General features: G+C 41.6%; 1 protein-coding gene across 15 annotated transcripts in view; it reads right to left on the bottom strand.

Annotated features, from left to right (window-relative positions):
- Positions 1 to 1,640: 1,640 nt before the first annotated feature.
- LOC142365739 (zinc finger protein 532-like) overlaps positions 1,641 to 26,759 on the bottom strand; it is a 51,385-nt gene continuing 26,266 nt past the window's right edge. For all 15 annotated transcript variants that reach the window (XM_075446864.1, XM_075446877.1, XM_075446871.1 and 12 more), the window contains 6 exons: positions 26,344 to 26,520; positions 17,159 to 17,321; positions 13,178 to 13,456; positions 7,624 to 7,736; positions 5,747 to 5,894; positions 1,641 to 3,921 (listed from right to left, as the gene is read on the bottom strand). In XM_075446864.1, the coding sequence (XP_075302979.1) occupies positions 3,427 to 3,921; positions 5,747 to 5,894; positions 7,624 to 7,736; positions 13,178 to 13,456; positions 17,159 to 17,321; positions 26,344 to 26,520 (1,375 nt within the window). In that variant the 3' untranslated portion in view covers positions 1,641 to 3,426. The remainder of the gene's footprint in view (positions 3,922 to 5,746; positions 5,895 to 7,623; positions 7,737 to 13,177; positions 13,457 to 17,158; positions 17,322 to 26,343; positions 26,521 to 26,759) is intronic.

Here is a 26,759-nt window from a genome sequence, read left to right as displayed (position 1 = left end):
ACACTTACGTGGAGCTGAAGCTGCTTTAATTTGAGCAGCAGCTGCGAATCTCACTGCTCAGGCTGTGCCCCAGCAGAAGCCTTGGAAGCCCATCTGTGCTTTTTAGGTTATAGCTACTCCCTTTTCAGCCTGCACAACCAAGCATCTGGGATGGAACCAGAGGAGAGGTCACTCACTCATTTCCTTTCTTTTTGTCCCCTTACCGCGGCTTTTCAGCAGCTCTCCCTGCATCCCCAGCATGTTGCAGCTGTGCCACGCTGCTTATTGCTGGTTCTTTGGTATGCAAATGCACAGAAAACTTCTCTTACACATTCCCTGCTCTGTGCCATCCTTGCTGGCTGTATCGAACTGCGTAGTCCCTCCGAATCCCTCTGGTGTGAAACGTGCCCCACGGTGAAGGTGCTGGCGTTGCCCCTGCCCGGCTGTGAGGCTGCTCGGCCTCTCCCCCAGCAAAGCAAAACCTTTGCCGAGCCTGCTGCAGCACACACAGGGCGGGCAACCAGCTGCCCTTCTGGCCAGCAGAGAATTCATTAAGGCCCTGCACTTCCAGCACATCCGTGTTGTACCTGGAGCCACTGCTTCCCTGTGCTTTCCCATCTGACGGGCACACATGTCCCCTGGGAGCTGGGCGGGCAGGGGGACGAGACCAGAATGCTTTAGACCCTGACAGACTTACCTGGAGGGGATCTGAGCAGGCAAGGAGCCATGACTGCTAAAAGGGTCAGCCAGATAAGATGTGAAACTTTCTTTGCTCAAGTAAACCAGCAATAAATAAACAGGTTGGTCATTACCAAGAAATCTCTGCTTGGGCAAGACCAACTTCCATGGAACAGCATCTCAAAAGGGAACTGGCGAAGCCTCACTCCTGGAGTAATGCTTGGACACTGGAAATCTGCCCTGGAAAGAGAGAGGGGCACCCAACAGGCCTTTTCCTCATGAATACCTAAGAATCTTGAATTACTCAGAACATATGGAAAGAAAATCCCCAGCGTCTGGAGGAGCTGGAGGACAAGGCAAGAAATACTAGGTGAGAAACATAATGATATTAATTGTCCCCCTAAATCTTGTTTTTCTTTGTTTCTTCCCAGGTCTGGTATTTGGAAAAAAACATGGTCCTCCACAGAGCTCCTCCCCTCTTCACCCAGCCGAGTGGATTTCTGCCCTGCCAAAACTATTTACCTGGAGGAAAAGCTACACTTTCCTGCCATACGCACGTGCGTGCAAGCTCTGACACAGTGACGGGTCTAGAGATTACGGGGCGGTTCAAGACCCGCTATCCCTTAAATCTTTCAAGAGATTACGAAAAGGAGAGTTAAATCGATCTTCCAATTAAACTAAACAGAGCCTACTGCGAAGCAGCTGAGCTCCACTCAGCGGCAGCGGCCAAACAAAGATCCGTGTGGCCACGTTGTGCCAGTCGTGGGGTGACGGCATGGCGCACGTCGGAGCCGGGCAGGGGGCTGCAGCCGCGGAGCAACCCCACACCAGCTCGACAGCTCTCAGACGACCTGTCAGTAACTCCTAGTGCTTCGCCTCCTGCCAGCACCAACAATGACGGAAGTTACTGGTTCACAGCATCCCGTGCAGGTGCAAGACAGCGAAAAGGTAAAATGAACAAAAGTATTAATAATGGCTGTGAAAATTTAACTTTTATTATCTGTTCACTGTATACAAAACACCGTTCTGCATAGTGATAACTCATTTGTTGTACAGTTGACAGTGCACATCAACAAACAAGTGCTCAAGAGGTATACACTGAATGGGAAGGGCAGTGATGGCCAGTGCACATCACACACTACAATCCTGCAATGGCAGCTGTATGTTTTAGGGTGGAGAAGTGCCTCACACCCACTCAATATGCGAGTAATAGAAATGGGATTACAAGCATTTACCAACAAACCAACTTAGGAATGAGGATGAAGAGAGAAAGCAGAACTAATGTATCCAGTACACAATTTCCAGAGTGATCAAGAAGTTTTACAGAGGTGGCTGAGAAGGATCCATATTTTTTCAAACACTTCCATTTTTCAAACTGTTAAAATTTAATGATAAATAACAGAATCTCACAAATCTTTAGGGGCAAAATGCTCCACATTTATTTACATATGAAATGTGTTTAATACAGTCGTAATGGACATAGTGTATAGTAACATCTGACAGCAGCAAGACTTTTAAGGAACCAAACAATTACTACTGTGTATCATGCAACTATCTATATATACACAATTTGTTTTAAAAAAAAGTACAAAATTTTTTTTTAGGGATACATACAAGGTATAAAATGCAAAACCAAACCAAAAATAGAACTCTCACAGAGAACGACATATGAAAGGGACAGCATGGTACCTGTTTGTACTTTGTGAAAGCCTAACCAGTGACACCAGACGCCCGTTTGGAACGGTGGCACTGGCTTCGCGCGGTCGGTGCTAATGCTGAAAGCCCCAGTCACACTTGCCTAGGCTGCTGGGGTAGCTTTTCGACAGCCGTGGTTGTACATAACACTGAGCACCAGAACATTTGGCATTAGCATACAGAGCTGGGAAATACCAACCCCTGTAGCAAGGGTTAACTATTTTCTTTCAATAATCAGAAATAAAGGAAAATACATACTGTGTACTCGCTTCTATATAATGCTGAATAAATTACATGACAAAAAACATCATCATTATAAACCTATTCCTCTAATTACATCTTATTTGTTAAACCCAGAGCAGCCCAGCCCTTTTGTAACAATGTGAGCTTTGATCACAAGCACCTGATGGCCTAAAAAAATCACTTCATGATACACAGAGTTGTGCAATTATACTTTTCAAAAGTACTTTATCATTCTAGGGGGTCTGCACCTGTTCTGGTGTTGCCACCTAAAACCAGCACTGCATTTTACATACGCAGTGGTATTTTTTTTTTAAACATATATATTCTAAGAGAAAGTTTAAAAGTTTCCTTAGACATTTAGAAGCACAAGTTCTCAGAATTTAAAATCTCCCCTTAGCTTGCTTCCCCTCCCCACTGCCCTCCAACGCACCTCCAATAGCTAAACTTTCTTTCAGAAGCATCCAAGTAAGAAACAGTTTAAGAGAACCTAAAGAACTGCCCCAACATTCAGAACTCTGTTTGAAAGAAACCTACTAGAAAAGAACAGAAACAAAACAGAAAAACCCAAATTTTCCACTAGATACCCATACAAACACATAACAAAGAGTATAAAAGTTATTCGTTTAAATATATACAAACTCTTTTCAACTCAAATACTGCTCCAATGGTTTTGAGGGTATAGACAATGAGGTGAAGGGGATACTTTTATGCAGAATATATTGCAACAGCCTGAACAGTACTGTTAACACTATTATACCTTGAACTTTCTGTAGCAAAAATGTCATCAGTATTCCAATGTGGAGAGAGATTTCTGCGTCCCAAATAATCTGCTCACTTTTCAGCTGAACTCATTCTTTTTGACTTAATGAAGGCCATGCCATGTGTTCTCATGTGAGTGTTTAAGGCCGCTTCAGTTTCAAAAGTCTTTGCACACACTTTGCATCTTCTGTCTGATGCCATACTGTCAGGTGATTCATCCTCATGATTGGGTTTATTTTCTTGCTGATTATCCTCTCCAGACCCATTCTGTTTTGATACGGGCTGAGGCTCCTTCAGCTTATGTACAATGAAGAGGTGTCTGGAGAGGGACACGTGAGATGTGTAGCAGAGTCCACACTCCCTGCACTGGTATGAAGAGCCGTCGGATTTATGCTGAGGAATGTGTTCATGAAACTGGAGAAGATTTTCTGTTGTAAAGCCACAAACAGCACACTTGTGAACTTTGAAAACATTTATCTTTAGCTTCTTCAATGGCTGCGTGATTGCACCTCGTGGAGGCCTGAATTCCAGTACAGGTTCTTCCAATTTACGCTTTGGACTAGGAACCTAAAAAAAGCCATGTAAGCATAAATACACAGTTCTTTTCCTAACTATTTGTGACTTGCAAAGTTCAAAAACTTTCCCTTGGTAGATTCCAGTACAGCTTTTGATAAATACAGTATTTGAAATAATACAAACAGGTATGTGTTGTACATGTTGGAAAACTAGGGGTTTTCTTGACTATGAATTGCACATCAAATTTGTTTTGTCAGCTCTGATACAGCTACAGTATCTAATACACTCTATAAACCTGAATAAATATTTCCCAGCATAACTGCATCCAAGTACACACACTAATGAGACTTCAGTTGTGTACAGAATGTAGAATATCAGTCTAGGAACTTTTCAGCACAACCTTCTGGAACTTTGTTTTAATTACTTAATACTATTCCATGCCTGAAATTTGACTTGAGAGATTATCTCCTGATTGTTAGTAACCAAACTAACGTATTGCCAAAGGATGAATCAACATGCACAATCTTTTAAACTAATTAAACTGATCATTTTTTATATTCTCCTTGTTATTCTTCTGACATGAGTATTCCTCAAGAATCCTTTGCATCCTATGCAGCTCAGATATGCTCCATGATGTTTATGAAGACAATGTATATAGCTGCCGTATTTTCAACACTTAAATAAGGAGACAGTATGTTGGGCTGAGAGCAGTCATGTAAGGGACATTTTAAAAAACAGATATGTTTGTGTCTCTGCTGTCAGCTTTGGATACGTGGTCGCAGGTGAAATTCTTTGTCATACAGCACCCAGAACACTTAAAAAGGCTGTTAATCTCTGCATGTAACAAGTCTTTGGACAGCGCTGTCATTTTATTTTCGCTTGCCACCTAACACTCATCATCAATAGAAGAACAGAACAGACTATTCCAGTTGGAAGGGACCTACATCGATCATCCAGTCCAGCTGCCTGACCACTGCAGGGCTGACCAAAAGCTAAAGCATGCTATGAATGACATTGTCCAAATGCCTTTTCAACACTGACTGGCGTGGGGCATCAACTGCCTCTCCAAGAAGCCTGTTCCAGGGTTTGACCACCCTTTCTGTAAAGAAAAGCTTTCTAACGTCCTGTCTGAGCCTCCCCTGGCACAGCTTTGAGCCGCTCCCATGCGTCAAATCACTGGATCCCAGGGAGAAGAGCTCAGCACCTCCCTCTGCACGTCCCCTCCTCAGGCAGCTGCAGAGGGCAATCAGGTCATGTCTCAGCCCCCTTCTCTCCGAACGTGACCAGCACGGAGCCCTCAGCCCCACAGGACATGCCTTCCAACTCCAGCACAAGCTTGGCTGCCCTCCTCTTGACAAGTTCTAGGACCTTCACATCCTTCTCAAACGGCGGGGCCAGAACTGTGCACAGCACTTACTGCAGGCAAGCCCGCACCAATGCCAAGTGCAGTGGGAGATCCCGTTCCGTTGTATTTCAATCATCAGATTGAAAGCAGTTTCACTGTAAAACTTGTATCAGATAAGCTCAAGGCCAGGTATTTGGAAGAAGGTCACATTGCTTCCACCCAACCTGTAGCTTTTCTACAGCTATGAGAGGACTTGGTTGCAGAGGCTTTGAAAGGTGCTCTTAAAGTAAACCACTGAGGGTAAGTTATATTCGCCATCATTCAGTGCTCAAACCAAACAGGAAGTTTTCCAAAAACATGTTCCAGTTCAAGCATGACAGAATTTGTTGTGGGAACCTTTGAAACATTTTTTGGGCTCTGCTTCACAGAAGATTAGACTTTTATGGGATCAAAATGCCTGCATCTATTTAAAGATCCTGAATGTATACCCACAAAAAATTCACTGACTGACTGAATGTTCCAAGTGATTACCTTTGTGTCTTCTTTTACTTCCCTTTCTTCCATATTGGTTGATTCAGTCATTTCTTTCACATCAGGGTCTTTAATGCCATGCATCAACTGAATATGTTTTTCCAACATCAACCGCTTGGTAAAAGTACGTCTTGAATCTGGGCAGTGCCTACATAAACACAAAGCGGAAGTGCATGGACTCAAATGTCACGCTTAACAGAAGTCATACTATTCTCAAAAATATAAATAGGACTAGTAAATAAATCCAGACCAGAGTACAATCTATTGAAGACAGCGACAATGTTTTTCCAACCAATTGCACAGGCAAGTTTTATAATAAAATGAGCATAGTAACAAAATAAAACTAGAAATGTTTGAGCAATTCCTATTCAGAGCAAATGAGAAGTTCTCTGAAGACAGCATCCAAAATGGTACAAAGTGTGAGTCAGAATGAAACCTGGGAGCATCAGAGTTTCGTTCTTGGACCTCTGCTACCATCACCAAACGGTACATTCTACTAGACACTTTACCAAGTTCTCCTTAATTTAAATTTCACAGGGAAAGCAGTCACCTTCCAAGTAGGATGAATGCTAGCTCCAAATGACACTTCATTCTGCATTCATATCCAAATACTTTTTCTCCTTGGAACCAGCAACTCCTTCTCAATTCCTTTTCCAACCTCAAACTAACCATCAGAACAAACTTGTCTTTCACAGCCTGTGCTTTGTTCTCCCACACAGAACCAGCTGCATCACTTCTAAACCTCTCATGTGATTTTGGGAAGCGGATTTCTCCTGAGCTCCAACGTCATAACGTATTGTACAGGCGTCTGGAGGAGGGATGGCCAAACAAGAACTGCAGGGGAGAAGTTAAACTGTATTCTCTCCTTCGGAGTCTCTCTCTTAAGGTTTTAACTTTTTAAATGCCGTTTCATTTAACTTTATTTAAAAAAAAGAAAAACAGAAAAAGACAGTACTGTAGGCATTCTGAATGAAAACAGAGAACCACAATAAGCCTTCTGCTTAAAGGGTATGCAAAACCCAGGCACTTGCTACTTGTCATACAGCAGGAGAAATAGCGCCTAGACTAGCCGGCTCATGCAGGTTGAGGTAAGGGTACATCAGAAACCATCTGACACGGGTTGTGTCAGGCAGCCACAGTGCAGGGAGACAGGAGGTTATACAGCACTTTGTCAGAACGCTGTGCTATGCATGGCAGTTGCAAGTTTCCGCACCGCACTGCTGGGCCTAGTGCTTTCCGTAACAAAGCAGAGATCATACTACGGCAGGGAAGGGACTGCTAAGGTCTCAGCTGCAGAGGATGGCTGCTGCTTGCAGCTTCCTTTGCAGAACTTCAAACTCAGTTCCACAGCATGCAAACATATACAAAACTATGAACAAAGAGGACAACAAAAGGTTTGTATTATGTATCTTATCTGATTGACATGGATTTTTCTATTAAATTATGTATCGTCTCTCCAGCGACTTAAACATCACTAAGGATTTTTAGACATTACACACTTTTACGTATGAGAAAAATGCTACAAATACCGGCTTTTGTAGATTAGGAGAGTGGGTTGTGTATTTGAGAGACTATTAAAAACCAAGTTCATCACTGTAGAACTACGAGCCATACAAATTCTCAGCTCAGTGAAGTTTCAGATTTGCTTGCCAAAGCCCCTGAAAGACAGCAGACTTCATGTACGTGCATTCTCCATAGCCTGCTAGGGTTTACGCATGCAGGATAGCCTAAATAGTTTGGCCTGTTTATGTATCTAAAGAACTGATTCATTTCAATGAATGGGACACTGACTTCTGTACATCAAGAAAAGAAATTCAACTAGCAACATTTTTTGTTAGTTTATACTCTGTTTCTGAATAAATAAAAGTAGAACTTACGAGCATGTATAAACCTTCCTAATGCCTTTGTGCTTGATACGATTGTGACGACATAAACTATGGGATGAACTGAAAGATTTGTCACATTGTCGACATGGATGTTTCTTCATTTGCTTTAAAAAAAGAAGAAAAATACATTAATTAAAAAAGCTCAGTATAAGTAGTGCACGTGCCAAACCATTTGATAATAGAAAGAAACATCACTTACCAGTGTCTGGAAGTGTGCCTTGAAGCACACACCACTCCTGCAGCAACACTGCAGAAGTCAGAGGACCTGAACCTCTTTCAAAGCAGCGTAGCCAGCATGAGCCACACACACGCCTACCACCAGTTGTAAACTGGTGTCACAAGCTGTAGATGAAGTGAATTTCTTCGACCAAAGAAGCAAGGAAGATCAGTGGATTATTTCTGGATCAGTAAACGCAGTATGGTGAGAGATGTGCTTTCACTATGAAGCAACCTTTCCCTTCCCATCACGAAACTGCATCTGCAGTTGCAGACTGAGAGCGCTCATCGGGCACACACAGGAGGCATAAAGAGCACGTTGTCAGGACCAAAGCAAAACGTCACAGACACTGACACTCTAACAGGGCTCAGAAAAGTCGCCAAGAAATGAGAGGTATGGTCTGATGCCAACTTGAGGGACATATGTTTGGGGAATTCTGTGGGGTTTATTTTACAGTTTGTTAAGGGGAAGGAGAAAGAAAAGGAAGGAAGCTGATAAGCATGGAGTGGTCTCCATCTGTCATTCCAGCTGAACATGGCCACAGAAGCTCTACTATCTAAAGAAATCACATCTCCAAAACTGCAGATTATGCAAGCCCCAAGAATAAATGACATGGTCCTGTCCCTTAAACTCCATCAGTCCTAGAAGTCAGTTCAAACGGCACATCTTATCAGCCGGAGCAGCTGCAGTAAGAAGATGGAAATATTCCCAGTCAGATTTCCTACTTCCTTTCACAGGTAACTAGATTGTTTGTATCTGTAACTTCTGCTGTTTTGGCAGTAACAAGGAAATTGAAACAACGTTTTGGAAATTAAATCCAAACACTGACCAAACAAATCTAATTGAAGACCTTTCCAGCTTACTTTTTCCAGTTTACTTTTCAACAGTCCAGCCAGGGCCAGGATCCCACACTTATCATTCAGTATAATGATTCCTGCCAGAATCAAAGCGGCTCTGAAGAAGAAATGGATTTTATTGGAACCTCCCAAAAGAAATCCAGATCGTGTGGACCAGGTTTCAAGCGTTCCATTCCGAGGGAGGGCTCATCCCTCCTAGTCAGGTACAAGTGAAGCAACAGTCTTGTACCATCAGTCAGGTATCTAGAACGAAAATCACATTTCTTGGATTGCTTTTTCCTGCTCTAGCAGTGATCATAGTTTTCCTTCATAGCATCAATAACATTCTCTTTCCTGTACTTATTGGGAAACTGAAAAAAAAATCATATCATTTTATTCTACTATTCCAACTGAGGCCACTGAGCAAAAGACTTGGATCAACGGTTGAAATTGGACCCTTCTTGACTCTTCTGGAGAAGCCACCCAAGATCTGTCCCTATGTTTCAAAGCACTCACTAGCAAAGATTTTCTTCATAGAATAATGTAAAAGGTTTGGCTCACCTATTCTTACCTTCTGAGGAAGTGACAAATTCCTAAACAATGAAGATGCACAATAATCCACAGGGACGTTTTAATATGACACAAATCAATCTCTTGTGCCTAATACTAATCAAGAATAATAATATAAAAAGAATTTTCAACCCTAAATATGAACAAGCTCAGGCCATACAGCAGTGCTTAAGGAACTGAAAAAACCCACATCTTCTACTTGTGCTCCGAGTGCTGAACTTTGTGTTGATGTTCATGCTCTTCCTGATGGCTCCACTGCTCAGGAACACCCAGTGACAAGCCAGTGAAGATCTGCAGAGTTGATGTCATAACTGAAAATTATCATTTACTGCAAAGTTTGGAGTGAATGGTGGAAAGTGATGTCTGGAATGGCTAAAGGAGCAAGAGCTGCTACAGTGAGATGAGACACCTTTTGCTATCAAGACCAAAATCACATGGAGTTGGGGGGAAGGAAAGAAAAGCAGTTCTGGAAGGTCATTCATGCAAATGCGAAGCAGTCCATTAGGAAACAAGATATGGTAATTTTATTGGGGCTAGTCAACATAATGCTGTTAGAGGTGCAATACTGTTCAATTTAGACTTTCTTTTCACATTTAAAGGCCAATTAAAATAAAAGGAAATCAACATATTTTGCTCTTAAATTGTTAAAGGTGAAAAGCTGACAGTGTGTACACACAGTGCATACTCATTAATGCTAATGCATTAATCAATACATTTTGCAGTATGCTTATGACTGCAATGCTCTGGGAAGAATTTTTCAAATAAAATAAAATGTGAAGTCGTAGTAGAGCTTCTATCAAGAAACAGCCTTGCACCATGCAGTACAAACCTACAAGCTCAACCAAGGCAGTCCATGTATCTTTGCTGAGGCCACTGCACAGTGCAGATGCATCAAGCACTCGGTCAGAAAAGCAGCAGGACTGTGCTCAGTAGGACCAGTCCCACTCAGAGCACCAGGGGCACTACCTGGGGTAACCATCCGTGACACCACACTCATTCTAAACTCATTGGGAAGATTCTGTATAGAGACCCAAATAGGATTTTGGATGCATTAGTTTCTGTAATGGCAGCCAAAACCAGAAGGACTAAAAAATTAGTTCTGTAATTAGGTGCAGCATGACCTGTTGTACAGCATCTTGTCTTCACAGGAAGAAAGAGGATGTTCAATTAGATGCACAGCAAGTCGGAACTGGTAAAGCAATTCCTGCTTAGAAAACATCTGTCCTTTCATAGAAACACAGTTACAGACAATTCCAAGGAAGCTCAGCATATGTCTACCTGGCTGAGTGTAGACACCCACGATCCAGTTTCAAGCCAGCAGTTGTACAGACTTGTTAGAACCACCCATTGTCTGGGCTAATAGCCTTTTTTTTGTTGTTGTTGTTTTTAAACAGCACTTTTAAGGCAGAGAGTCACACCAAGGTGGCTCCAAATCTTCCTACCCTACAGCTGACTCGCCTTCAACCAGCTCAGGAAGAGGATAAAGAAAATGTGACTCTGTCTGTCTGTCTGCCTGTGTAGACATTTCCCAATAAGGTCTGGAAACTCAAGAATCTATCCAAAGAGGATGTACACGGCAACACCTCTCCTATGAATACCTCTGAATAATCCAGCCTGGGATCAGCTAACAAGGGTTACAGCTCCAAAATTTCACTCTGATCCTGCAAAAGCAGAGATAAGAAGTTTGAAACTAGTTATCTTATTCAGAATATAATCTGAATTATCTTTGGACTTTGTGACTGGCTTATGAATTGCTTAATTAAAGTTCTTAACAAACATTCTGCATAGATCATTTTAGAGCATTTAACCCACACGTATCATTCTTAAGAAAAATAGACTATAAATTAATTCCATTATGTAGTAGACTCATACCACATCACCATGTCTTACGCTCATTTCTAGTCTCTCTACAGTAAAATGTATCCATAGAAGTTTAGGTTTTGAATATAGTAATTTTGAAAGCTAACAATTACTGAAAATTTGGTCATGTCTGTAAGGCACATAGCAACTGGGCTTTATCACCCATTTCTGAGAGACGCCGAAAGACAAGAGTTGTATCTCTACTCATTTTAATACGTATATGCCTCCTGTGTTATCTGAGGAACTGCCTGAATAGGGATAAAAAATAGCACAGTTTCATAAGGAGGTTCTGTTGTTTTGGTTTTTGGAATTGCATCAATGTAAAATGCATCCAGTCTTAAACTTAGTTCTGTCTGCCAGTAAAAGCACTGATGACTAAATATTTGGACTAACAGGCAAAACAGAGTGGACCAACAGTTTACCTGCTGCTGGAGAGATTGCTTTTGATAGAAAATAAAACTACAATTGTATGAGTGTTACAGGATCAGAAACAAGCACTCAGTGCCTAGGCATGTCACAGGGACTGCAACACATTTTCTGGAGTTTCTTTATAGACATTACCTAGCAGAAGTCTCAGGAATATACCTGCTAGGCTTGAAACGGAAGCAATTAACAGTTCCTCAGTGACTTCAACGAAGTGCAAAAATGGTCTTTTAAAGCAACTGGAGAAATCAAACAGAGACGGTGTGATCTCAGTTGTTTCTCTGCTTTTCATGCCCTCAAGCTGTAAAAGGAGAACCAGGTAAAAGAAAATGTAATTCTGTGGATCATAATCCTTTGGTGTTTTGTGTTTCGTTCCAAGGGGGACTGGCAATGTAGTTACAGGACTCTACAGCAGAAGGCTGAAAGAACAGAGTGGGAACTACTGAAGGCAAGCAGAAACATGGAAATAGCCTCCTGTCAGTCAGACTTGGGTGCTATTTGCTTGAAGTTGTCATGAGAAAATTAGAGATGACACTCAGTAGTCTGGCATTTTCAGCTTTTCCATAAAATGTTTATAAACTGAATATAATAATTTGCACAACAGCTTTAGAGATAAGCACTGTAATTTGAAGCGACACAGAAACCTCTGGAGATGTGCTATCATTTATTACAGCATATTAGCATCTTGAAAACTACAGATTTTTGCTCAGGATGATTCTTCTCCACTTAGACAAATAAGTCTGTTATCGCCTCCAGTTCTGCTCTTTTTCTGCAGTGCAGCACAACACATTAGTTTAATTCCCTGCTTCCCAGCTGAGGAAAGAATCGGACCATTTTGACGAGCACACAGCGAAGGACAGGACTGGACAGCAGACGACTGCTGTGTGTCAGCATCAGGCTGGAGCTCGCTACTGTCTGTCTCAAACACAGCTGAGAAAGGTCCATCCGAGGATCGGTTTCACCATTGCCCACCTGCCAGTCTTTTTAATTTTCTTTAACTGGAAAAGCTATGGGATGCAGCAAGGACATCAAGCTGTCTTTCTGCTGACTTGAGAATACAGCATTCTCATATTTCACTTTCAATCCATTTTAAGAAAGCTATCTCAAATCCAGCCGCTTTAAATACAAAGTTCAACTCAGCTGACTTGTTGGCTGAACCTACAGAGGGAAGGTTAGAACAACGGCTCGACCTTAGAGGGTGTCTGCCTTCACCATGAAATGTTGTGTGGCTCTCACTGGACCAGTAACACAAGACTCCACTCCCCGAGTCTAACAGTTAATGAACTTCCAAGAGAGGGAACTGAAAAGGCACAAAGGAAGAAATAAGAACCTGGATCAGATTAGATACTTGGATGAAACACTGGAACATCTTTCACTCTTTCCATCTTGAAGACATTTTGGTACTGGATGAACAAACCTACAATTAAGTAAAAGCGTGTGGATTTTCTCAGTAGAATGATGTAGAAAATGACAAAAACTAAGCAGCCAAAGAGAGAAAGATGAAATAGATATAAGAACAGAGAAGAATTGTGATGGAACTTAAAGGAATTATTTGCAAAACCACAACTGAATATGAAAAAAAATTACTTCATATTTCATGTTTAATTCCCTTTTTTGTAACTGAATGTTATTCATTTACCTTTCCATGTTCCTTCCTCATGTGAGAGATGTAAACGTCTCTCTGAGTGAACAGCCTATCACACTCCCAACACGTCCAGCCAGGATTAGCGACTTTTTTCGGCTCTGCTTTCTTTGTGGGAGAAGGAGATTTCTTCTCCAACTTTTCTGTTCCGTTGACAGATTTTGTGTCCTCTTTGTTGTGACTGGCTGAGTTCTGAGTTGTGGGTTTGGTACCGAGAGGCAGATTAATCCCCAGGTTTGGTGGCCCCTCAACACTTTTCAAAGTCCCATGCATAGACTACAATAAAAGAAAAAAAAAAGTACAAAACTAACATAGACGTATACAGTTGTACTGACAAAATGCAAAGATCCTCTGAACCAAAAGTCTTCGTTTACTTCTTTGTTACAGTATTATCAGCTCACATTCTTAACTCAAAGAAACGTGATTAAGTAAAGGCAAGGCCTAGCATAAAGAGATACTAGTCAACAACACTAACAGACACCATCATAGCTGAAGAGCAGCTTTCTTCAGTGGCTAGGTATATTCACAAACACACAGAACAGTGACTTTGTAGGTCAAGTTTAAATTGCTGTTTAATACAGAGGGAAAAAGGGCTTAAGAAGTGCTTTATGTTAAGTCTAATTTCTCACTTACCTAACATTAGTTGAGCATCACCATTTCAAACTACGTGATTAGAGATTTCCAAGAAGGAAAGGTTTTCACTGACAAATTTTGACTTGGCACATTGGTAAGAAAGACAAGAAAAGGCAACTCTTGAAAGATCAGGCAACTATATCGTTTAGGATATATTAATATATTTGATGTTGAGGCTGAGTTAGCCCTGTCTTACTCCACGCTCAGGTCACGAGCACCCCAACTTAGTGCTACACTGCTAACAGTCCTTAGAATCATAGGTGTTGAGGGCTGACAGGATCCCCCAGACCAGGGGACAGCTAAGAGGTGTCTAACAAGCTGTTCTCAAGCACCCTGCAGCTCTTAGGTAGTGATCCTTCCTCACTGACTTACTTCTAGAGTTTAAGTAAACAATCAGTAAGAAGGGAAGAACTCTCCCACCTCCTCCTTCCCCAATTTCTGGAGCCTGTACCATATGCTGGTATGATGTCTGAGCCTACCAATAAGATGATCAATGCAGGAAGACTGGGCTCCAGCTGCGTGTCTCAGTCTCATACATCAACATGGACACAGCAGGAATGAGTCAGCAGGGTTCTGGGCCCACAAAGATGCCTGCAGCCCAGACTTAAGATACTGCTGAACATGGATCCACTATCAAGGTCTCCTTCACATCTAAAAAACTTGCCATTTACAATGACAGTATTCTAATCATCTCATCTACTGACTTTATTATAACTCTCCCAGATGGTATGTCTAGCCATACCGAACATACTTATTTTTCCTATGGATAACTTCAGAAACAAAAAATGTAAGAATACAAATCTGATACTCCAGTATAATATTTCAGTATCAAGTTCTTTTGTAAATCATGTGGCTCTTGGGACTACCCGCTGGCTCTACAGCAAATATCAACCTGATCTGTAGAACATGTTCTTCTATTTAACAGCTGTTAAACAGAAGAAAATAAAAGCCAGCAATTAAAAAACCTGCAATGTTATTAAAAAGTAAAGCGCACAGGACCAACTAACTGGCTCTATGAACCAGCTGAAGCTGTGCAGTAGAGGAGGAGGCTGCCTTTAGTATCCCACTGCACCAGGACAAGACCAAAGAAGCCCGGGGTAGGGGGCAAGGAGGTTCCTATACTTTCAGGCAACTGAAGATTGACCTGAGATTCCATCCCAGCTTCACTCATCAGCATGTAAAATGTTAATGCTCAACTTTCTAAACATCTTTTAAATACAATACTTGAAATTCAATTTCTTATTTGAAAATAAACAAAAAGCATTAAAGCATAATATGGAGTCGCAGTGATCACAGCACTGTCACCAGCAGAACTGGGAGTGTTACACCTCCAGCCCGGACCTTCACCACCGGTTCTCACTGGCTGTTCGAGATTTTCTTGTAGCGAGCCATTACAGGAAAATGAGACGTACATTTTGCCAACAAGAAACACATCTGCAGGAATCATTCTAGGTTATTTTTTGTAGCTTTAGATAATCTCCTCCTGAGCTTCTTTCTATCCCTTTCTGTTCCATTTTCATCCAGGTCATCTCTGCCTTGATGGTTTATGTCTAGCCGTATCAAACAATTACTTTTTGTGCAGCTGGGCTGAGCTCTGCCCTTGTCTGGCACTCATCCTCTCTCCAAGTCCTCTGCTGTTTTTATCTACACCGTTACCTTTTTTTTTCATTCCCCCTTAACTGAAGTCCAATTTATACTTCTCTGCTGCTGTCCTTACTACTACACACACATCCTAAATGTAAAAGCACCATTAATTCTGAATAAAAGCGGTAATACTGTTACTGCACATGTATGTTCTAATCCTCTACTTTTATTCCCAAAAATGTTTCATTTATAGTGAAACATGCTAAAAAACCACTGGTTGCATGTACAAATACTGGCATAGAACACTAAAGTCAAAACAGTTAAATAGTGCCCAAATTGTAAGTAACTGAGAATAACTTTATCATGAGAGATACAGAGCAGCCCTGATTTACGTAAGAATAGCTTCTGGCCCTAACTACAGTCAGATCATGCTCCTAAATTTTCAGGTCTTAAAGAAGTAGTTACGTACAAATATAACAATACTTATACTATAATACCTGAGTCAAGAAAAACTAATTACATCAATACAACGTACACTGCAATATATGGAATTTGCCTATTTAGTTGAAAAAAAGAAGCCATACAAGTAGACCAAGGGAAACAGAAAAGAGGATGTTGCATTGCTGCATCAGAGGACCATTTAAGATAGCTAGCATAAATGTAACATGATTCTTACAGTAAATATGAACTAGTTCAGAAACAAAGAAAATATCCAGTGCTTATATTTCTGAATGTCTTGGGTCAGCCCTTCCCTATCTCCTCAAGCCTGGCTTTAAGACCACCTGTTTCTTCAAGACTTGTGATCTTGTTTTCAACACAGAGATTTCTGAGGTTGCAAGTGCCACAGCTGAGTCTAAAATGCAAAATCATGGTTTTAGCAGACAACAAAAATGTCTGGTTTCCCACTATTCTGTATACAAATTTTACAAAGTCTTACGTCTCACTGCAAGAGAAACCCACTGAATTAAGTGCTACCATTCTGGACTGTAATACTTTGCAATTGTGTAAATAACCTCAACTGTTACCAGGCACCACATGTTAATAAGGCATAAGAAACTCAGCACTGCTAATGGATTTGGTATATATAAAACAAGGTAACACAGTATATTTAAAAGCCACAGCTAGCAAACTATAGCCAGGGGACTGCCGATTCTTAGTAACATGATTTGCAAGGATGACAGTAAATCTTCAATTATAAGGGTATTTATGAGCAAATCCACTTCAAGATTTTTTTCAAAGCACACATGTGTTTATGTTCGTATGTAAACACACACACACACACACACAAATAACCTCTACACCTACTCAAGAAACATACTGGTTCCTACTGTGAATTCTGAACATCAAAGGTTTGATTTTATAATGTACTCAGCATTCACAGCTCCTAACAACTGGAACAATACTTAGAATGCTGTAAATATGGCTCAAGGCTTGCTATGCTCAGACTTACTTCACTATACCCGTTATTAATTTGACAAAATCACCTATTGAATGCAATGCACTGAGATATTCCTAGCACACCAAAATCAGCATTCATCTAGAAAAACTGAGTTAGTGATTACATCACAGATATGCTGAAGACCAAAAGAAATAGAACATTGTAACATTTGACAACATTATTGAGAAATTACTCTCTTGGAATTACGAACACCTCTCTTTCAGCAGTCTTGTTATTGTGTGCCTTTTTACAGTACTTTCTCACAGCATATATTGCATGACAAATGGTATCTATGAACAAAACAAGAGAAGATGCCTACACACCTTGATATGATCCATCATAAGCTGTTTCTGTGCATACAGAAGAGAACAGTCTGGACACTTGAAAACAGACACCTTCTGGTTTTCGATGTGCTGATCAAAGTGGCGATAGAGCAAAGGTTGTAGAGTAAACACAGTGTCACACATAGAGCATTTATATATTATTCTAAAAACAGAAGTACAATAAACAATGTCAGTCATGTTGATGATCTATTTGCAAGAATCATGTTAACTTTTTTGCTCATCAGAGTTAAGATCTGACATGTTTAAGCAATCATTTCATACTGCCTGAAAAAAGTGAAAATTAAACTAATTCAAAACATCCTCCAATTTCAAAATACGGGAGCAGTAGAAAAAAGAGAAAAATAGAAAAAAAATCATTTAAATGTGCAAACAAGAAGCCAGAAAACAAAAGCATATGCCAGTTACATATATAACACCAGTATCTACTTGGGATACTCTTGAAAGTTAAATGTCTACAATTTCTGAACTCACATTGTATCTAAAGAACAATATACCTGTTTGAGGTTGCAAAGGCAATATGCTTTAAGGGAGTGATTGATTCGACCATAATTGGTAGTATAGTTCAAGCTAAATTTATTTTTGGCAATGTATATGGCTTTGAACCTCCTGAAGGGCAAGCCTAGGCTCTGTTAATGCTCTGAAGCTGAAATTTCACCGGATGGTATTTCCCTGTTTCGCAATTACAAGCCATTAAGAATATGACTCCTGAAGCAATGTAGAGACACCACCAAAACCACAAGTTCCTCCCTCAGAGCACATGCAACTCTTGAAATTAGACAGCTAAATCTTCCATTCTGATAGGTAATATTCTAATCAAAATTGCAACAAAAGCTATTTATGTTTTGATAGCTGTGTAACTGGTGAACCCCGTCGTAGAAGGCCACCAAATTTGTCAGGCACGATTTGCCCTTAGTGAAGCCATGTTGGCTGTCACCAATCACCTCCTCACTTTCCATGTGCCTTAGCATAGTTTCCAGGAGGAACTGCTCCACAATCTTGGTGGGCACAGAGGTGAGACTGACTGGCTTATAGTTCCCTGCGTCTTCCTTTTCCCCTTTTTAAAAACGGGGGTTATGTTTCCCCTTTTCCAGTCAGTGGGAACTTCATCGGACTGCCACGACTTCTCAGATATGATGGGTAGTGGCTTAGCAACTTCATCCGCCAGTTCCCTCAGGACCCACAGATGTACCTCATCAGGTCCCATGGATTTGTGCACCTTCAGGTTCCTTAGATGGTCTCGAACCCGATCTTCTGCTACAGCGGGCGGCTTTTCACTCTCCCAGCCCTTGTCTTTGCCTTCTGTGACTTGGGCGGTGTGGCTGGAGCACTTGCTGGTGAAGACTGAGGCAAAAATGTCATTGAGTACCTCAGCCTTCTCCACATCCCAGATAATGAGGTCCCCCATTTCCTTCTGGAGAGGGCCCCCTTTTTCCCTAGTCTTTCTTTTATCACTGACATACCTATAGAAGCTTTTCTTGCTGCCCTTGACGTCGCTGGCCAGATTTAATTCTGTCAGGGCATTAGCTTTCCTAACCTAATCCCAGGCTGCTCGGACAACATCTCTGTGTTCCTCCCAGGCTACCTGTCCTTGCGTCCATCCTCTGTAGGCTTTCTTTTTGTGTTGGAGGTTGCCCAGGAGCTCCTTGCTCATCCATGCAGGCCTCCTGGTGCTTTTGCCTGACTTCCTCCTTGTTAGGATGCAACGACTGCATGTTGTTATGCAACATAAATGCAAACATAAATGCTGCAAAATCTGCTACAACAAGTTTGAAGCTTGTTTCATTTTGCTGAATTTTATAATGAATATAGTTTAAACTGCATTCTAGCTAATTATTTACTTGATACTTTGTTTGTTATTTTTGCTTATTTTTACGTTTGTTTGTATTAAGAATTATTCCCCTGGCAACTAAACGTGAGAAAAGAGATTGGTCATTCAAACTGCAACCCTGTAAGTTATCTGTTTATAAACAGTAAATAATTCTGTTCTTTCAGAAACATCACACTTTTTTTTAACTTGGAAAATGAATGAAAGGAAACGGCACTTCAAAGAAAAGTAACAAAGAAATTCACCATAGATCATCAGATGAGAGAGAAATCTAATCCATTAGCCATCAGTAGTGTTAGAGCTTCAGAATAAGTTCAGCTAAAATAACAGAAACCCAAGAACAGGTGCTCAGTGCAATGACAGGCGCTTCCTCTGCGAAAGCAGTCTTCCTACTTCCATCAATTAGCGGTTGATCTCTGTCCTAAAGAACGACTTACCATTAAAAAAACAAAACCCCACAACAAATCCTGCTTGCTAGAAGGCTGAATTTTCTCATTATCCATATAAATGTTCCAAGTCCTTCCTATATCCCTCTAAGCAATTATCATCAACAGTGCATTGTTCAAGAGCTCCAAAGCTGCACTGTGTTTTGAGATGACAAGATCAGGGCCACTGCTTCAATGTCCAAGCCATTCAGTGAGTCCAAATATTTGAAAAAATGAAAATCAGTACACTTATTAAACATATTAACTGTGAAAAATACTATTTTTGCGGTATATCAAGTAGTCCCAGTTTCTCACACACGCTAAGATAAATTCAGTATGTACATAGCATCCTGATGACCTACATACGATTGCACTGCTTTCAGTGGTGACCCCTCTGCATGGGACAACATACTCTGCACAAGCCCAGGTGAACACACACCTGGAGCTTCACTGAGTACTTAGAGAGGGGAGCCCCCTCACCATCCCCTGACCCCCATGTTACTGCCCATAAAAGCTTCTCAAACATTGCTCGAAACGAGCATTTTAGTTTCTCGCATTACTACTGATCTATACCCTTTCAGAATCCTAACTTCTTGGATGATTCCTGCATGAAGGTGTTAAAGAACTTGCCAGAAACAGGAAATGCTTCTCGATATTAACTGATAAGAAAGAAACCCCAGGTTCTGAAAATGCAGTTTCACCTCCTATAATTCACATCAATGCAAACCCACATATCCTACTAATAGTTTTAACTGAGATCGTAACAGACGATTTCTGGGGGAAAAAAGTCAACGGATCACCACCCCAGCAGGTCAGCTGAATTGAGCACAGACAGAAAAACAGGGAACGTGAATCTTCTCCAGGCACAGTGCTGGAGGTACTGTGTATTACAGCCACACTCTGTGGGCTGCACTGTTTAAGCTCTACGGGGTAGAAAGAGCTGAAGGATTCACTGTGCAAGGGATCATTTCCCTTGGCCACAGCACACACAGCCAGTGAGCATCTAAGCACACTCCATCATCTTGGTCCCATCTCAGCAGAGCAGCTGGAGACAATTTATAGCAGTGATTTTACTATCAGGCCTCTTCACTCCCAAGAAAAAAAACTCAAGAGTTTCCTCAGCAAAGTACTTGCTGGAGGTCTGTAGTGATCTGCTTGTAATGTGACAAGCTAGAGAGCTGGTACTAACCACACACATTCCCTAATCCTGGGGCACCAGATGTTTTCCTTCTGTCCCTTACGTCCTGTCTCTTATAAAACTGCCTTACATCTCCGTCAGCAACTTTGTCCAGAAGTCAGCCAGTGTCAAGCCTGATTACTAACGAAGCAGGTGACCAAGCCGAGGCACCAGACTGTATCACAGCCTTGGCCCTGGCAGGGTGATTGTCACCCCTCTGGTTCACTGCTCACATACCACTGCTACCATCCCCAATCCCAGCGTTCTGGCGCCTGTTGCCGAGCAGTCAATTCCATGGCTAGGTGCTAAAGAGAGACGAGTAAAGTTACATCGTTCCGGGTTAGCAAGATGTAGATAAAGACTGGCAGAATTAAAAATAATACTCTGCTTATTTCATGATGTATATTTCTATTAGAACCATATCTTGCAAACAAAATTAGACATGCAAAATTAGAAAACCTGCTTTATCATCGGTGGTGGAACTAGACAGTGATCTCAGCTGGAATGATTCCAGCTCTGTACTATATAAATTTGTCATCGCAGGATTACATAATTTAATCAAATAAACTAGGCTTCAGATTCTTATTATATCTAAACTAAGGAACACAACACTACAGAATCACTGAGGTCAGAAGGGAGCTCTTGACATCACCTAGCCCAACTCCTGCTCAAGTAGGGTCAGCCAGAGCAGGCTGCCCAGGACCACGACCATGTCCAGTCGGGTTTCCAATGTCTCCACAGACTAAGACTCCACAGCCTCTGGGCAACCTGCTCCACTGGTTGACCACCCTCACGTAAGAGTGACTTCTTGTGTTCAGGTGGAAATTCACGTGTTTCAGTTTGTGCCAGCTGCCTCTTGTCCTGTCTCTGGGCACCACGGAGAGGAGTCTGGCTCCCTCTTCTTCATGCCTTCCATATGGTATTTATACACATGGATAAGGTTCTCCTGAGCATTCTCCTCTCCAGGCTGAGCAGTCCCAGCTCCCCCAGCCTCTCCTCACATGAAAGCCGCTCCAGTCTCTTCCCTTTGCTGGACTTGCTCCACTGCCTCTCTCACACTGGGGACCCGGCTGTGGGTCCAGTACTGCAGCACTGGGCAGAGGGGACCACCATCCCTGGAGGTGTTCAAAAAACGTGTAGATGTGGCACTTCAGGGTATGGTTTAGTAGACATGGTGGTGTTGGGTCGATGGTTGGACTTGATGATCTTAGAGGTCTTTTCCAACCTATGATTCTATGATTCTGTGAAGGATCAGCTCCCTCGACCTGCTGGCAAGGCTCTTTCAAGCCCTTCATGACCACATCCCTGGGTAGGGCAGCACTCACTAGCACTGACAGGAGAAAGTGAATCTGCTACAAAAGAAATCTGACATCCTTCTGAATTTATCACATATAAAAATTCTCTCTCTCTAATAACACTAAGAGCTGAATATAGGTGTTTTCTATGTAAGCTAAAAGACTTCACCCTGTTTTCACAGAAGCACAAGAACTATCTGGTAGAGACCCAAATTTCAGACAGGTCTCACAAAAGACTGTACTCAGTTAAATTCATACCAACATACCTAACAGTATGAGTCCTGACTGTACACACTTCCGAGTATTTCTTTCAGTCGCATCAAAAGCATGATTTTCAATCCTAACCACATGCAACTAAGTGTCCTGGTTTGTTTTACAACTGAAGTAGTCAGTATTTAGCATGTAACAGCTTAAAACCCCGTCTAAAGCTTTAAGGCAGTCATGCTTACTCAGGACATAATTCCCAACCACTTCAACATGACACGTGACCAAGGCAGGCAGTTCACCTGCAACCACACCAGGGCAGTTGCTCATGAAGGCTCCTGCCCCACTGCCCACACCGGAATGGGCACGGGACGTGCACTTTTTCACTTTTCAAAAATCCTCTTAACAAATTCACATATTATCTTAGAATAAACACAGATGTTATCTCACAGGAAAATACTTTCATATCACATAAAAGATGTTTAGCATTCTGAAAGCTTCTGCACCAGAGTATGGTACTTCTTCCCACATCAAAAAATGGTACTTGGGGGATAATACACTTTGTACCAATAGTACAGTACATATCCATAATTTGTCTTGATAAACAAGAATTTCTCCAATATCCAAAAGGAGATCAGCCATGAAGAGTATCTTAGTGCTGCTCCTATGAAGTTACACTGTTTACTGAAGAAAGAAAATCACATATAAGCTTTGGTTTCTCGTAAAAACCATATAGCATCTTAGGTATGCTACAGGAGAGAGCTTCACAAAGTTGAAAGACAAAGACAGCCATCCGTTTCCCTATATTAAAATAATCTAATGTCATCCCACTGAGAATCACTGCACATAAACTTAATTTTTCATACACCAAACAGTTTACTGCATCTGTTCTGAAACAACCATTTGTAATGCAACTGTAAATCACATAGTTCCAGTAAATGCCAGCGGCATGCAGCCATTTACCCAGTAAGCCCAATTCCTGTAAACAGAACAGTGTGAACCAGTCAGAAGTCCCGCAGGACTCAGCCCGCTTACAGGACAGAAGCAACACATCTTCCCCGGCCAGCCTGGCCCTGGGCTGACGCACCGGGCCTTGTTCTCGGCTGCACCGCTGTGATGCCCAGACGAGCACTCAGAAGCGGAGTTCAACATCTGCCTAGAAACCCACATTCAGGGGTCAGACACCTTTTATACACTCCATGAAAACTCAAAAGCTTCTGATTTCCAAACACAGAAGGCTACTGTACCCTTTTTTTTCATTTGTTTTAAAATTTTTACTTCGGAAGAATAAAAATTTAACTGAGTTTATGTAGTCATATCTATAGTGTTCTACGACTATATCACATTCCTTCTTTTCAGTAACAAATTTGTTAAGCTTTCAAAATGTATGCCAGCCATATGCAACGTAGATGGTAGGTAATATGATGCAGATAAACGAGCAGCAGCAGACTGGTCCAATGTGAATGTATTTCCTCAAACAGAACAGCGCTGGTCAGCTCTGCTCAGCACTGGTCAGGCCACACCTGTACCACTGTGTCCAGTTCTGGCCCCCACAACTCAGGAAAGACATGGGCAGACTGGAGAAGGTCCAAAGGAGGGCTGCAAAGATGATCCAAGAGCTGGAGAACCTGCCCTACAAGGAAAGGCTGAATGAGTTCGGTCTCTTCTTCCTGGAGAAGGCTCAAGGGGACCTCATCACAGGGCTCCAGCACCTAAAGGGCAGCTAGAAAAAGGACAAGAGGGTCTCTCATCACAAGAAGCCGCATGGAGAAGACAAGGGGTAACGGGTACAAGCTGCACCAGGAGAGGTTTCATGTTGATACAAGGAAGAACTTTTTTATTGATAACAATCATTCACTGGCACAACCTCCCCAGGGCTGTGGTGAAGTCCCCATCGCTGGAGGCTTTCAAGATGCAGTTGGACAGGGTGCTAGCTAATCTCATCTAGGCTCCCTTTCCCACAAAAGGCTGGACACGATGATCTTTCGAGGTCCCTTCCAACCTGGTTTGTTCTGTGATTTTGACACAGACCATTACAGCAGATAAACCAGAATTTGAGCACTGTCACAAACATTTGATGCCAACTTGTCCAAGATACGTGAGAAATCTCCTCAGAAACCAACTAATTTGAGCAACAAAAACATTTCCTTTTTCAATTGTTACTGAGTAGCAGAAATACACATAGCTAATTCTGAGGAAAACCATAGGCCCTGGTAACTTGAAACAGACGTCATTAAATGGTGACACAGCAGTCAGTGTGTGTTGGTGGCAACACCGTACTACCTACAGATGCTTGTGACATGGAAGCAAAGACTTCCAAACACTGCTAAGACTGGGAAATTCCTACTAGTCCGCATGCATTTAAGACAGCATCTTGATTAAAGCTGGCAAACTTAAAGAACATGCCACTTCTTAAGAGGAGCACTCAATTATGAATTCTACGATTTATTACAATACAGTAGTACTTAATAAAATTTTAGTCTTTATAATCAAAATTAATTCAAAAAAGAATACATTTATAAGCACATGTATAAGGAAAGAAAACTAATACAAAATACTTAATTCAAGCAGTTGATTAGAAACAGTTCAGTAGATCCAACACAATTCAAGAAATCTTCTGCACGTTTTGTATGTGAAGTATCTTACACAAATGGTCATCTTAATCTTTTGCTTTTCTCCAATGAAAATTATGGGAATCTGAAACAAGTTTTAGATTAAATGTTGGTATTTCAAAGCCTCTCACTGAAGATACCATCCTGAATTAAAACAAGGTTATCGTTTGTCACTGGGTGGAAATATCTTAATTTGGTATCACACACAGTAAGTTTGTTGTCATTTTGCTTTAATGTAGGTTTAAACACCTTGAAGAGTAAATTTCCTGTTAATATGTTAGAAGAAACAATGATAAACCAAACTCTTCTGGAATCTGGTTATTATATTATGTGGTACCTTGTTTCCCTCATCTGCCTTCTATTTTCTTGAGTCTGCAACTTGTTAAAATATACTAGTGTGCTCTGCTCACTCAGAGAAACAACATGGAGTCAAACACTTGAGTTTTGCTCTCCATCCTGCACTCCTACCAAGAGAGGAGAAAGAAGACAGAAGAAAAAGGCCCTCAATGGGAAGGCATCAGGCTAAGACTGATGAGATTTGAAGCCTTATTTTCACATGCACTGGCACCTGCAGCTCCTGCTGGCTTCAGCAGAGCCCTTCAATGTTCGACATCTTTAAAACAAAGACCCTGAAGCTGAGGACCTGATTGTGCCCGGTATTACCACTGTCGGTAAACACTGTGTTTATGCACAGCTTTCCTAGCTACAGAATGGAATCAGTTCTGCTTTAATCCAGAAAAAAGAGATTACATATTGGAAAAAAGCTTATATAAACAGCTCCATAAATGCATCTGTTTTGATCTGGAGGGGCAAGGCTGGAAAGGTATAAACACTGCTCACTCAGCAGCACACTGGAATTGCTCTCCTTGAGACATGACCATCTTAGGGAAGCAAAAGCCTAGCTCACCACTCCCAAAACCTATGGCTTTCACGAAGAAAAAATCTAGGAGGAAAACAGACCCTGCGAGCAAAACACGACCCGACAAGCGAGTGCCTGCCTAACCAAAAGGGCAGGGTACCGCAGGCGGCTGTGGCCCGTGAGAACCGCCTGAGGTCAGCCCAGAGACGCCATCCGCCATGTCCGAAAGCATCTCGCACAAGGACACCCCCTTAACTCTGCGAACTGACGGCACCAAAAGAACCAAGCCTCCAAATGCACCCAGATGACTGTCTGTGAGCATGGGGTGGGCTAAGAAAAAAAATCACTTTCCCCACCTTTTCAACCAGTTGTTATGAAAATCACTGCATAAACCCTGATGAGTCTTGGCAGTTCCTTCATGTTAACTCACAGTAAAAATGCACATGAACTAAGCAGATTAAAAAACAAGAAGGAGCAACACACTAGCTGCCTGTCCAAATAATTTTTGTAATTACTGTATTACTCTCTTGTAGTGTGCAGTGTTTAAAGGACTGCTATTGCTACGTTCATGGAAATCTAACCTTTGCCAAATAAACTGCCAGCTAAAAACTCATGAAAACATTACACAAACTCCACTTGTTACCAACAGGACGACAACCTGTTGGTTGTACAGTACATGACTTTTACGATTATAAGCACAGGAGAGAATACAATTTCACAAGTCATTAAAATGCAGGCAAGTGCAGTAGAAGATTAATTTTGCTTACTTTGGTTCGCCTATCTTGATACCCGGGTGTTGTGTATAGGCATGGGAGTGTGTGCTGGGAGCAGATTTAAATGCCATGGGACAGATAGGACACTTGTAAAAGACTTCACAGTGAGAACCTTGAATATGAGACTTGAGTGCCGCCACATCAGAGTATACAACATTGCAATGCACGCAGCTGCAAAAAGAGCGGAAAAGAGTCAGTTCAGCCTAGCCCAAAGCAGTACTGAAAGAAATGGAATCAACACTGATTTTCAAGCAAGTGGAAGAAATAAAACATATATATACAATCAGATAAAACTACGCCATTCTGTCAATTTAAACAACCCAGTAAGAATCAAGACAAACGGAGATTTGTGTATCAGAAAATAAGTAAAAAGAAATTCCCCAAATTTAATTTGAAAATCTAAGAGATAC

The sequence above is a fragment of the Opisthocomus hoazin genome, chromosome Z (genome assembly GCF_030867145.1).
Source record: "Opisthocomus hoazin isolate bOpiHoa1 chromosome Z, bOpiHoa1.hap1, whole genome shotgun sequence".
NCBI classification, from domain to species: domain Eukaryota; kingdom Metazoa; phylum Chordata; class Aves; order Opisthocomiformes; family Opisthocomidae; genus Opisthocomus; species Opisthocomus hoazin.
This window is presented reverse-complemented; position numbering and strand designations above follow the sequence as displayed.